This window comes from Cibotium barometz, chromosome 43 (assembly GCF_041138505.1).
Source record: "Cibotium barometz isolate CiBa-2024 chromosome 43, ASM4113850v1, whole genome shotgun sequence".
NCBI lineage: Eukaryota > Viridiplantae > Streptophyta > Polypodiopsida > Cyatheales > Cibotiaceae > Cibotium > Cibotium barometz.
This window is the reverse complement of record NC_141088.1, coordinates 21,164,918-21,176,438: the sequence shown is the minus strand read 5'-3', so window position 1 is coordinate 21,176,438 and position 11,521 is coordinate 21,164,918. Positions and strand designations below refer to the sequence as shown.

At 37.9% G+C, this 11,521-nt stretch overlaps 1 protein-coding gene across 1 annotated transcript; it reads left to right on the top strand.

Annotated features, from left to right (window-relative positions):
* Positions 1 to 6,113: 6,113 nt before the first annotated feature.
* On the top strand, positions 6,114 to 8,665 carry LOC147613680 (putative LRR receptor-like serine/threonine-protein kinase At1g69990). The gene is made up of 2 exons (XM_086781201.1): positions 6,114 to 7,761; positions 7,859 to 8,665. Exons 1-2 carry the CDS (start codon positions 6,246 to 6,248, stop codon positions 8,254 to 8,256), a joined length of 1,914 nt encoding a protein of 637 aa, XP_086637327.1. The 5' UTR covers positions 6,114 to 6,245; the 3' UTR covers positions 8,257 to 8,665.
* Positions 8,666 to 11,521: the final 2,856 nt, after the last annotated feature.

Genomic DNA, 11,521 nt, shown 5'->3' with positions numbered 1-11,521 from the left:
TATTCACATGTGAATATTGATCTTATACCAAGTAATTAAATTCATGGCAATATTATTGAGAAAAATAAGCTAACCTCCATGGAGAAGAATAATTGATTAGGGCCGAGTGTACTAGATGTCTATTGTATTGTAAACAATGAGAGTCGAGTATCAGGATAGTAAACGTTCATGAGAGAGTAGTGTGAGAAAGGTAGAGAGAGAGAGAGAGAGAGAGAGAGAGAGAGAGAGAGAGAGAGAGAGAGAGAGAGAGAGAGAGAGAGAGAGAGAGAGAGAGAGAGAGGTGCTTAAGAATCAACGTGGTTCATTAAAAAAAACCAAATCTAGTGTGTCACTTAGCGACACAATTTGTGTCACTTAACAACACAATATATGCATATGTGTGTGTGTGAGAGAGAGAGGCGCTTAAGAATCAACGTGGTTCATTAAAAAAAAACCAAATCTAGTGTCACTTAGCGACACAATTTGTGTCACTTAACAACACAATAAATGACATTATTTTAAAACAGTTTCACCTTTTACACGTCATGTTTTAGTAGCATAATATGTCATTAAAATTGTCATTATGCAATAAGTTAGATACACACTTTTATTGACACTAGTCGGGGGCCCATAGTGTTGGTAAAAATGTTGCATATATGGTCCCCTATACCTTGTAGTGATATGAAATAAACAGATCAGAGGATCAAAAAGGAAAAGTAGGAAGAATTGTTTTTAAAAGCACTTTCTTCTGGGATTTCGGAAGCCCAGTTGGATTCTAGAATCCAAATCCTACATATTGTGTTAGATTCTATGACCCAAGTGGGATTCTAGAATCCCATTTGGGGGATCCCATTCTGGGAGGACCACATAAAAGCAAATGATCCTTTTGGGGACCTCTAGTTGAGATTGTAGAATCTGGCCACACATTCAAAAGAGAATAAAATATTCATTTCTTTTAAAATAATAAGTAAATTATTTTTCTTAGCATCATGACATGCACTTAAACTCTATAATCCAAATAGGATTCTTGATTCTGCATCATGTTCTTACATGTAAATTCAAAAGTGGAAAAAACACAAACTTCTTTAAAATTTTTGTAAGATATATTTTTTCAAAGGGTACATTAAAATGCACTTGGATTCCAAAAATCTAAAAAAAAACTCAAATTTTCACCTTAAAAACTATCCTCATTTTAAAACAATATGTATTGTTACTTGTCCCTTTTCTTTTTTTGGCTATAAACTTTTAAGGCCGCCCGTGTAATCCATGCAACTCCTCATTTTAAATAATATGTACTGTAACTTGTCCTTTTTCTTTTTTTCGCTATAACTCAATTTGAAATTTTAAATTTAAACTTTTAAACCCATTTTTAAAAACTATCCTCATTTAAAAATAATATGTACTGTAACTTGTCCCTTTTCTTTTTTGGCTATAACTCAATTCAAAATTTTAAATTTAGACTTTTAAAACTGTTTAATCCATGCTGCTACTACTCAAGTAAAACATAAGAATTTAGGAACCCATATAAAAGTTATAACCCATGTAATTACAACCTATGTAGGAAAAAATAGCTATTTAATGGATGATCTCTAAGTGCTTTCTTGTTATTTTAAAAGTGATTTGACTTTAATGGCTTGTAGCATCCTCTTCGACAAGAACCAAAGACTTTGTTGGATTGCTTTAGGATTAAAAAAAGTGCATGCTATTAATGAATGAATTTTTTAACTTTTCTTAAATTATCAAGTTTTAAAATTGAAAAAGTGCATCTTATGAATTAGGAGACTTATAAGTCAATGGATTTTTTAAAATTTTCTCAAATTTTCAAGTTTCTTGGAGTTTCTTTGTGTGTTCTGACCCACTGAAATAAGGAGTTCATAGTACATGCTCTTGGAGTCTTCAAAGGAGATTCACAAATCTTTAAAAAAAAAAGGAATATGATAAGGCTTGCCAAAAAATCTTAGCCGTTGGATTAAGAAAGGATGTTGACCAAAGGAAGTTTCATCCTCTACTTTAAGGTTAAGGGTTGGGCCACCCTTCAAAATAACGAGTTCAATCGAAATAATTCTCATTTTTTTAAATAATTTACCTTATTTTTTGATAGTCACTCAAAATAAGTGGCTATATTTTATGTTCAAAATGCCCAAAAATGAGCATGATTGTGTTGACAAAAAGCAACCTTGATACCCTTTAGAATGTCTTGCAAATGGAAGGACCAAAAAAGTTGATTGGGGGAGAAAACATACCTCCTCCAAATTTGTTGTATTGGGAAAAAAATTCCTCCTCCAAATTTTCAAGATTTAGTTTTTTTTCAAAAGCAAACATGCATGGAGCCCCATCACATACATAAACAATGAGCATCTTGTTGATGTATATGTTTGTTTGTCTTTAGGAGGATTATTTAGTGATAATGGAAACTTGGGAATAAATAATGCTAGTGAGACATATTAAAGAAACTTTTATCTTTCCTTAGTGAAGGTGTAAGGTGTTGTAGGCATATTGGGGAAAAAAATACAGGCTCCAATTCTATATTCTACAAAAATTGTAAATAACGGAGTTGTCAATTTTAAGAAATTAAGTGCTAATCTATATCTATACAAAAGTTTGCAACGGGAAGGACCATTGACAACACCATTATGGTCGCATTTACATTTACCAAATTGACACAACCATTATGGTCACATAGTGAAATTATACATTTTTTGAAAATGAACATGAAAGGCTTGCCAAAAAATCTTAGCTATTGGATTAAGGAAGGATGTTGACCAAAGGAAATTTCATCCTACCCTTCAAGGGCGATTTTTGATGAGTTGGGCCACCCTTCAAAATGACAAGTTTAATAGAAATAATTCTCATTTTCTTTTATAATTTACCTTATTTTTTGATAGTCACTCAATATATTTTACGTTCAAAATAACCAAAAATGAGCATGATTGTGCCGACAAAAAGCAACCTTGATACCCTTCAAAATGTCTTGCAAATGGAAGGACCAAAAAAGTTGATTGGGGGAGAAAACATACCTCCTCCAAATTTGTTGGATTGGGGAAAATTATTTTTCTCCAAATTTTCAAGATTAAGCGGATTAAAATTTAAGTGGTGAAGAAGATGCTTGGTGGATTGCAATACTTTCTTGACCGCTGTAGATCAGTGCTTGAGAAAAAAATTTTCTCAACCAATGAGAAAAAAGACAAGTTAGAGTACAATGAATGTCCCCTATTCAAAATCAACCCTAGTGAAAAAAAAGACAAGTTGCAATGTCCCCTATTCAAAATCTCATTATTCACTGGGTTTTATAACTAAAAGCTTATAAATTTTATCGGTTTTTGTAAAGATAAAGAGTAAATTCTATCAGTTTTTTTTAACTTTTAACTGATGCAAAATACAGTAAAAGGATAATTTTTTTCTAGCACTGCTATATACTTGAGGTTCTGGAAGCATGACTTGTTGACTCCTTGGGTTATCAATTGGCGTAAGGAACCAGGTAGTAGGAAGCTCTCACGTGCTAAGTAGTAATTGCCACAGCTTGTCATCATCAGTTAGGATGGGCAGTGTACTAGTAGGCAATCGGCTTGCCCTCGTCTCACTTGTTGCGGTGCTTGATGAGCACACTACATGTAGAAGATGATGATATTGAATGTCTGAAGGCATTCAGGAACTCTGTGGTGGCTGATCCTAACAACTACTTGTCTAATATCGAGTGTGTTTTTTAGTTGCATTATTTGAAGTTTGTTTATTAAATCGCATTACTTATTTTGATTTAAAGTTTGTTTAACTCTCACACCTTAAATTTATCATTGTTGAAAAATGTAGGAGGGAGGCTCAAAAGAAGAAGACTACGTGTCCTCTTGACCTCAGTGGTGATACATGGACACATGTGAGAGACAAGGTCAAGTGCAAGAAGAGATAGACGCATCAGCACGAGCAATGGATGAGAGGATTAGGAGAGGAGTTATCACCCGCCTTGGGCACAAGGTTGGAAAAAACGTGGCTTTGTTACTCACTTTGTAAGAACAACAGTCATCCCTAGTATATGTAAATATACTTAACTAGTACTAAAATAAAGTCCTATTTATAAAATTAATAAGTGTTGTTTGAAACAATGTACACTTCGACCCATGATGAGATTCAAGATGCAACTCAACATGGATACATGTACAGAGCTTGCACAACGTGGAGAGGTACCTGTACCAGAGGTATGTTGTTAAATAGCGCAAAATTATTTATATTCTTTGATCTTAGTAATGTGGTATTTAATTAAATAGTACAAGTGTTTGATTTGTATATGACTCATTTCTTGTGTCAGAATTCTAAGACCCAAGTGGGATTCCAAAATCCCATTCTCAAGGGTCCACATAAAAGCAAATGACCCTTATCACTTGAAAATTATTCTTTAAGGCCCAAAATAAAGTTGCTTGATTTTTGATATTGAAATCTAGTTAAGATTCTAGAATCTGGTTCACACCTCCAAAAGAGAACAAAAAATCATTTCTTTTAAAATAGTAAGTAAATTAATTTTCTTAACATCATGACATGCACTTGGACTCTAGAATCCAAATGGGATTCTTGATCCATCATGTTCCTACATGTAAATTCAAAGGTGGAAAAAACACACAGTTCCTTCAATTTTTTGTTGTAAGATGACTTTTTTCCAAGGGTACATTAAAATTTGCTTGGATTCCAAAAATCTAATAAAGCTCAGAATTTCACTTGACACCTTAAAATCAAATAAAAAAACTATCCTCATTTTAAAATAATATGTATTATGACTTGTTTATTTTCCTTTTTAGCTATAATTCAATTCAAAGTTTTAAATTCAAACTTTTGAACCTATTTAATCCATGCTATTATGACTTAGGTAAAACATAAGAATTTAGGAACCCGTATAAGTTATAACCCATGCAAGTACAACTTGTGTAGGAAAAAATAACTATTTAATGAATGATCTCTGAGTACTTTCTTGTTCTTAAAAGTGATTTGACTGAGTACTTTCTTGTTCTTAAAAGTGATTTGACTTTAATTGCTTGTAGCATCCTCTACGACAAGAACCAAAGTCCTTGTTGGATTGCTTTAGGATTGAAAAAGTGCATGTTAAGAACCAAGAATAAGTCAATGGAATTTTTCAACTTTTCTCAACTTCAAGGTTTAGGATTGAAAAAGTGCATCTTATGAATCAAATGGAAATTTTTAACTTTACTCAAATTTTCAAATTACTTGGAGTTTCTTTGTGTGTTCTCACCCATTGCAATAAAGAGTTGATAGTACATGCTCTTGGAGTCTTCAAAAGAGATTCACAAATCTACTGCTAGAAATGCTTGAAAGCAATGAAGAAAATAGCTCATAGTGGTTTTTTTTCAAAAGCAAACATGCATGGAACCTCATCACATACATAAACAATGAGTATCTTGTTGACGTATATGTTTGTTTGGTCTTTGGTAGGATTATAGTGACAACGGAAACTTTGTAATAAATAATGCTAGTGAGACATATTAAAGAAAATTTGATCTTTCCTTTAGGAAAGGTGTGTTGTAGGCCTAGGGGAAAAAAAATCTAGGCTCCAATTCTATCTTGTACAAAATTTGCAAATAATGGAGCTACGAATTTAAGAAATTAAGTGCTCTGTATCTATACAAAAGTTTGGAACGACAGGACCAATGACAAGACCATTATGATCGCATTTACATTTACAAGTGACACAACCATTATGGTCACATAGTGACACAACCATTATGGTCACATAGTGAAATTATATATATATTTTTAAAATCAAAATAAAAAGCTTGCCAAAAAATCTTAGCAAAGATTTTGAAAGAGAGCTTCATCTTACCCTTCAAGGATGATTTTTGCCGGGCTGGGCCGCCCTTCAAAATAATAGGTTCAGTAAAAATAATTCTCGTTGTTTTTTTAGGATCTACCTTATTTTTTGATGGTCACTCAAAATAAGTAGCTGTATTTTATGGCCAAAATGCCAAAAAAGAGCAAGTCAAGCAACCTTAATGCCCCGCACAATGTCTTTGCAAATGGAGGACCAAAAAGTTGATTGGGAGAGAAAAATACCTCCACGCCTCCAATTTTTCAAGATTTAAACCGTTTCAGGGGCGAAGAAGATGCTCGGTGGATCGCTAAACAATACTCTTGACCGCTGTAGACTTGAGGTCCTGGAAGCGCATGACTTGTTGGCTCCTCGACTGCGTAAGGAACTAGGTAGGTAGGTAGTAGCAAGCTCTCCTTCAGTCATCATCAATTGCCGCGATCATCAAGCTCTTAATTATATGCCAAGTGAATATTGCCCACCATCAGTAGCTAGGATGGCCTGCAGCGTACTCGGCTGCAATCGGCGGCTTGCCCTCGTCTCACTAGCAGCTGCGCAGCTGTGCTGGATATTGAGCACACTAGTACGTGCACAAGAGGATGACACTGAATGCCTGAAGGCGTTCAAGAACTCTGTGGCGGATCCTAACAACTACTTGTCTGGTTGGAACTTTCAGAATACCACACTAGGCAGCATCTGTAGCTTCGCTGGTGTTCAGTGTTGGAACGATGAGGAGAACAAAGTCCTCTCTCTGATACTGGAGGGAGCGGGTCTCTCAGGGGGGTTTCCAAAAGGTGTATACAGCTGCAAGAGTTTACAACGTTTAGATTTGTCACAGAATGACTTCGGCGGGCCGCTTCCAGCAGATTTGTGGAAGCAGATGCCGTATCTCACTAGTTTGGACTTGTCACAGAATGAGTTCAGTGGAATGATACCAGATCAGAATTTAGAAGATTGCCAGTACCTGAATGTGCTCCATCTGCAGAACAACCGTTTGATCGGTCAGATTCCTTGGGGGATTGGGAACCTGCCACGCTTGAGTGACCTGGATCTTTCATTTAATTCGTTGTCAGGACAAATTCCATCCTCTTTCATCAACAGATCAGCGTTAGATCAGGCAGCTTTCCCCGCTGCCGCTTTTGAGAACAACTCAGGTCTCTGCGGGCAGCCACTGATAAACGCGTGCGGGCGTAATGGGTCATCGTTTCTCAACAACGTCAAGCTGCAAATTTCGGCAGCGATTGTTGGCGTGCTACTTCTGGCCGCGGCGGCGCTTTCCGTTTGTTGGTGTTGTTGGTGGAGGAGCAGGAAAGGGGAAAGTGATGCGGCCGGCGTGGAGATGTTCGAGAAACACTTGAAAGTGACCGGTGAAGAGCTGCACCGGGCCACGTCCAGCTTCAGCCGAGCCAACGTCATCGGAGCGGGCGGGTCAAGCACGGTGTACAAGGGCAGGCTTGGCGACGGGCGGATGATCGCCGTGAAGTTGCTGGAATGCATGGGTCTGGACGAGGAGCTAGGCTTGTCGGACGCCCGAAAGCAGTTCTTGACGGAGCTGCAGGTATTGGGGAAGCTCCGCCACCGGAACCTGGTGAGGATTCTAGGCTACTGCTACAACCTGGACACCATGGCCATCATCCTCGACTACATGTCCATGGGCAGCTTGGACACCCTTCTCCACGGCGTTTCCTCTGACGCCAGCAGTAGAAGCAACGAACGGCCGCAACTGGGGTGGAATGCGCGCTTGCGCATCCTGGTGGGCATCGCAGAAGGGCTGGCGTACCTCCACCACGAGTATGATGGCAAGAGCTGTGTCGTCCATGGAGACCTGAAACCCGGCAATGTACTGCTCGATGAGCACATGGAAGCACACATTGCCGACTTCGGGCTTGCTAGGATGGTGGGCGCCATCAACACGGCCACGCTAGCCATGAGTAGCGCATCTCCAGCTTGGTGGTCCTTCGGCTACACAGCTCTGGGTAAGTGCTGCTACCCATTTTGAAGCATACTAGGGATAATACATAGCAGATGACGTTTATGTGTTTAATTTGATTCTAATTGTGCCAACAAAACTAGAGTGCGCGCAGCAAGGAGTGGTGTCTCGCAAGGCGGACGTGTTCAGCTTCGGAGTGATAGTGCTGGAGGTGATGACCGGGGAGCGTCCGAGCAGCTCCAGGCTGAAGGAGGGCGAGACCTTGGCCGATTGGGTGCGACAGGCCGTAGTCGAAGGGGCAACGAGGCGGGTGATTGCGGCACCGCTAGAGACAGATTTTGAGGAATGGGGGGACGAGATCACAGCCACGTTGAGGCTCGGCTGCAGCTGCTGCGTGCAGGCGGCCATTTGTAGGCCAGACATGCAATTTGTAGCAGCATTCCTTCGCGAGCTTTCCAACAAGGTCAGGGGTTGTCCGCCATCATGGGTGCAGCTCGTGAATGAACCGAAGAGGGAGGCCGAAATATGGATCTTGTCTTAATTAGTCACTTCGTAAGTACGACAACAGTGGTAATTACTTTGCATCACTTGTAACTAAACTACTCGCGTGATAGCTTCTCCGTACCATGAGTCATGACTCGACATATCTTCTTGGTTTCAAGAGCCTGGGCTGAAATTTGAAGGCCTAGGCAACCTCCTCCATTTATGTACGACAACAGTGGTTGCAGCACTTGTAACTAAACTACTCCCGTACCATGAGTCATGACTCATGACTCGACATATCTTCTTGGTTTCAAGAGCCTCAGATTCTCAGCCCTTGTTCCAAAGTGAGCTGGGCTGAAATTTGAAGGCCTAGGCCCTACCCTAACCTTAAAGCCATAAACTAGCTTGACCTCCATTTATGTATGAAAATAAACTGTTTATGTCTAAAAGTTGATAAATTTTCAAAACAGTGGCTTCTTTTCCAACCCTATTTACCACTTCTCTAGAAGGGGCTTTGGTGCCCTCCGAACGCTTCAAATTTCAGCACTAGCATCACACGTGCAGAAGTAGCAACATTGGCAACTATTCTCGAACTCCCTTTGCGGGTTTGAATCTTGCATGTGCGAGCGATGGCACTTGGGACTTTTTCTACTTTCAAGGGAAGATTTTTTTATTTAAAAAAAATTGGCAATTGACAAATAAGCATTCTCCCTTTGTTGACATTTTCTAGTTTGTCCCTTCGTAGAGTATAAAAGCCTAGTATAGTGCTCGAAAAAAGACATATTGTTCAACCTTTCAAGATAAGGACAACTCTTAAATCTATTGGGTTTTTGTTTTTGAAATCTCTACTATATGTAACTAAAATATATGAAAAACACTTAATTAACACTAGTTTGGTACCAAAAAAGGACACTTAAGTGTCTTTTTTCGGACAATGCAAATAAAATGCTACTTGCAAGCGCTAGGAAAGACATATTCAAAATCCCTCTTGAGGAGTTTGAATATGTGACCTAGTGTGTCTTTAAAAAATGTAACCTTGCAATTTGGATGCTGGCACGATAAGGAATTACACCCATAAATAGGACTTGCATGAGACTGCAACTTAGGTTTGAGAAAACCGCCTTATAAGCTTAGAGAAAACCGCCTTATAAGCTTAGAGAAAAAAATCACTAAGTCCCGTGAAAAATTCCAAGTAATTATTTCATATTTGTGTCAAAGATTTTACCAAGTTTCACATGAAATAAAATTCAATTGAGAGTGTCTAAAATAGTAGGAAGTTGTGTGTGTTTGATACACCACTTTTTAGCATCCATTTGTATCCAAACTAGTACATGGTTTTAATGTGTTTGCAAGTTTTTTAAGGTGATACAATGCTTACTCTATCCATTGAAATCTTAAAGTTATATGTAAAAGCCCCTTAGTAAGCTACAAATATTAATTGTTTCAAAATATCAAAACTGCATACAACAAAAATTCTGGATTTAGATTCTTGAGTCATACGCATTACATTCCTGAGTAAACTTGCAACATTTTATCTGTATAGAATAATTCCGCTAAGGTACATTGTACAAACATAATTTGGGCACCTAAAACCTTTGTTTCATGGTTGTTGAGAGAGAATTTAGAAATTTTGAAAAATATAGCACGATTGAAAAACTAAGATAGCGCTCAAGTAGTAAGATTTACTTGAGCTTGGGACCCCAAAAAATATGTATTAACTTGGTTTTAAACTATATAATCATTTTCGATTGCCAATTTGCACTAACATAACCCTAGTCTTATGGAAGTACCTTTGGAAGGCCAAAATTTTTCTCTTTTTCAGCATCTTGGTAATTATGAGATTTTTGTTATAGTTCACAAGTAGCTTAGGAACTAGGACCTAAAGGAGATTGTGTTGTTTTGAAACTCCAAGTTCTACTAATTGACTTTTACAAACATGAAAAACATGATTTATTCAAGAAGTTATAGGCATTTTATGGGATTTTTGACAAAACAGCTTCAAATTTCAATGAGAATTTCAAGTTAGAGTTTTTTGTCAAATTTCTAATATAGCTTGTGTTTTGACATCATGAAAAATTCTCTTTTTTTTAAACTTTTAATCGACCTATGGTTGAAACAAGGTGTAGAAATGTTGTTTCTAGGTTCCCCAAAAAATTCCAAAGTTTTGGTGAGAAACAGGACACTAAAGTGTCCTCAAGACACTTTAGTGTCCAATTACAGAACTAGTGTTAAATCTAGTGGGTTTTTGTTAACTAAAATATATGTAACTAAAGCATTCCTTAAGATAAGGATCACTTCAAATCTCAACCAGTTTTTCTTAATCATGGCCTACACTAGAATGCCATTTGTACAACCTACTGTCTTTGTGTTGCTGAGCTGTTGAACAGCATTAAATGCTCCTTCTTTTTTGTTTATCGTCTCGCAAACGGATGTTTACAAAACATGTTACTACTCAAAGGTCATCATCAAGCTACATCATTGCTCATTGCTGCTCTCATAGGTCATTCATCTACCTCGAGCGGCTCGGGGTTGTTGGAGCATCTGTATATGTGTTCTTCGCTATGAGCATCACATCCACACAGCAATACTCAATTTAACATTGACACCTTTAATATTTCCTAAGGCCAAAAGGGTCTTACAAGTGCGTGTTTTTATGTAAGGGAAACTCTTTATACACAAGCAAGAACTCAAACAAAGTGTCTATACACAAATGAGTCATGCCTTAACCATGTGTTTTCCACTTTAAAAAAAACCACTCATCTATTCAAGGATGTTTACCATTTATGTGTGGGTTGAACCTTGTGTCTCTATGTTTGTATTTTGAATATCGGCACTGTTAAAACCCTAAGATCTCTCTAGATAATTGTTATGCATAAACATGCATAAATCAGGCATAAACTCATCCACCACCCCCGAGCCCAAGGGATGCACACATGAATTATAAATGAAATACATCATACCTCTACCTTGATGTCCCATACCATCAAGAGGTATAACTCCAATCCAATAGCATGTAGCTATAGTGTAAAATGGTAGGTGAGTAGATATGGACCTCTACACAAGAGACCATAGCCTAAGCCTCCAAGCCCCCAAGCCTTCCTTGAGTGTGCCCCCCATGCCCCTATTATATAGGAGGGTCCTCAAGTGACTCTTGACTTTCCATTTCCCATGTGTGACCCTTGGATGCCTGACCCTAACCTTAACCCTTAAGCAATGATTTTATATTCACGTGATTGTAAATTTTTTTTTGTTAATAACATGTTCCCAAAAAAGCCGGTGGGAAGCTCCCTGATAACCGGATAAAATCCCGCCGGGGTTTTGCT

Bases quoted from the DNA above. Each gene is read 5' to 3' on its own strand.
- LOC147613680 (XM_086781201.1), top strand. From the start codon at position 6,246: ATGCCAAGTGAATATTGCCCACCATCAGTAGCTAGGATGGCCTGCAGC. The intron at 7,762-7,858 runs GTAAGTGCTGCT...CAACAAAACTAG, and splicing joins CTTCGGCTACACAGCTCTGG to AGTGCGCGCAGCAAGGAGTG.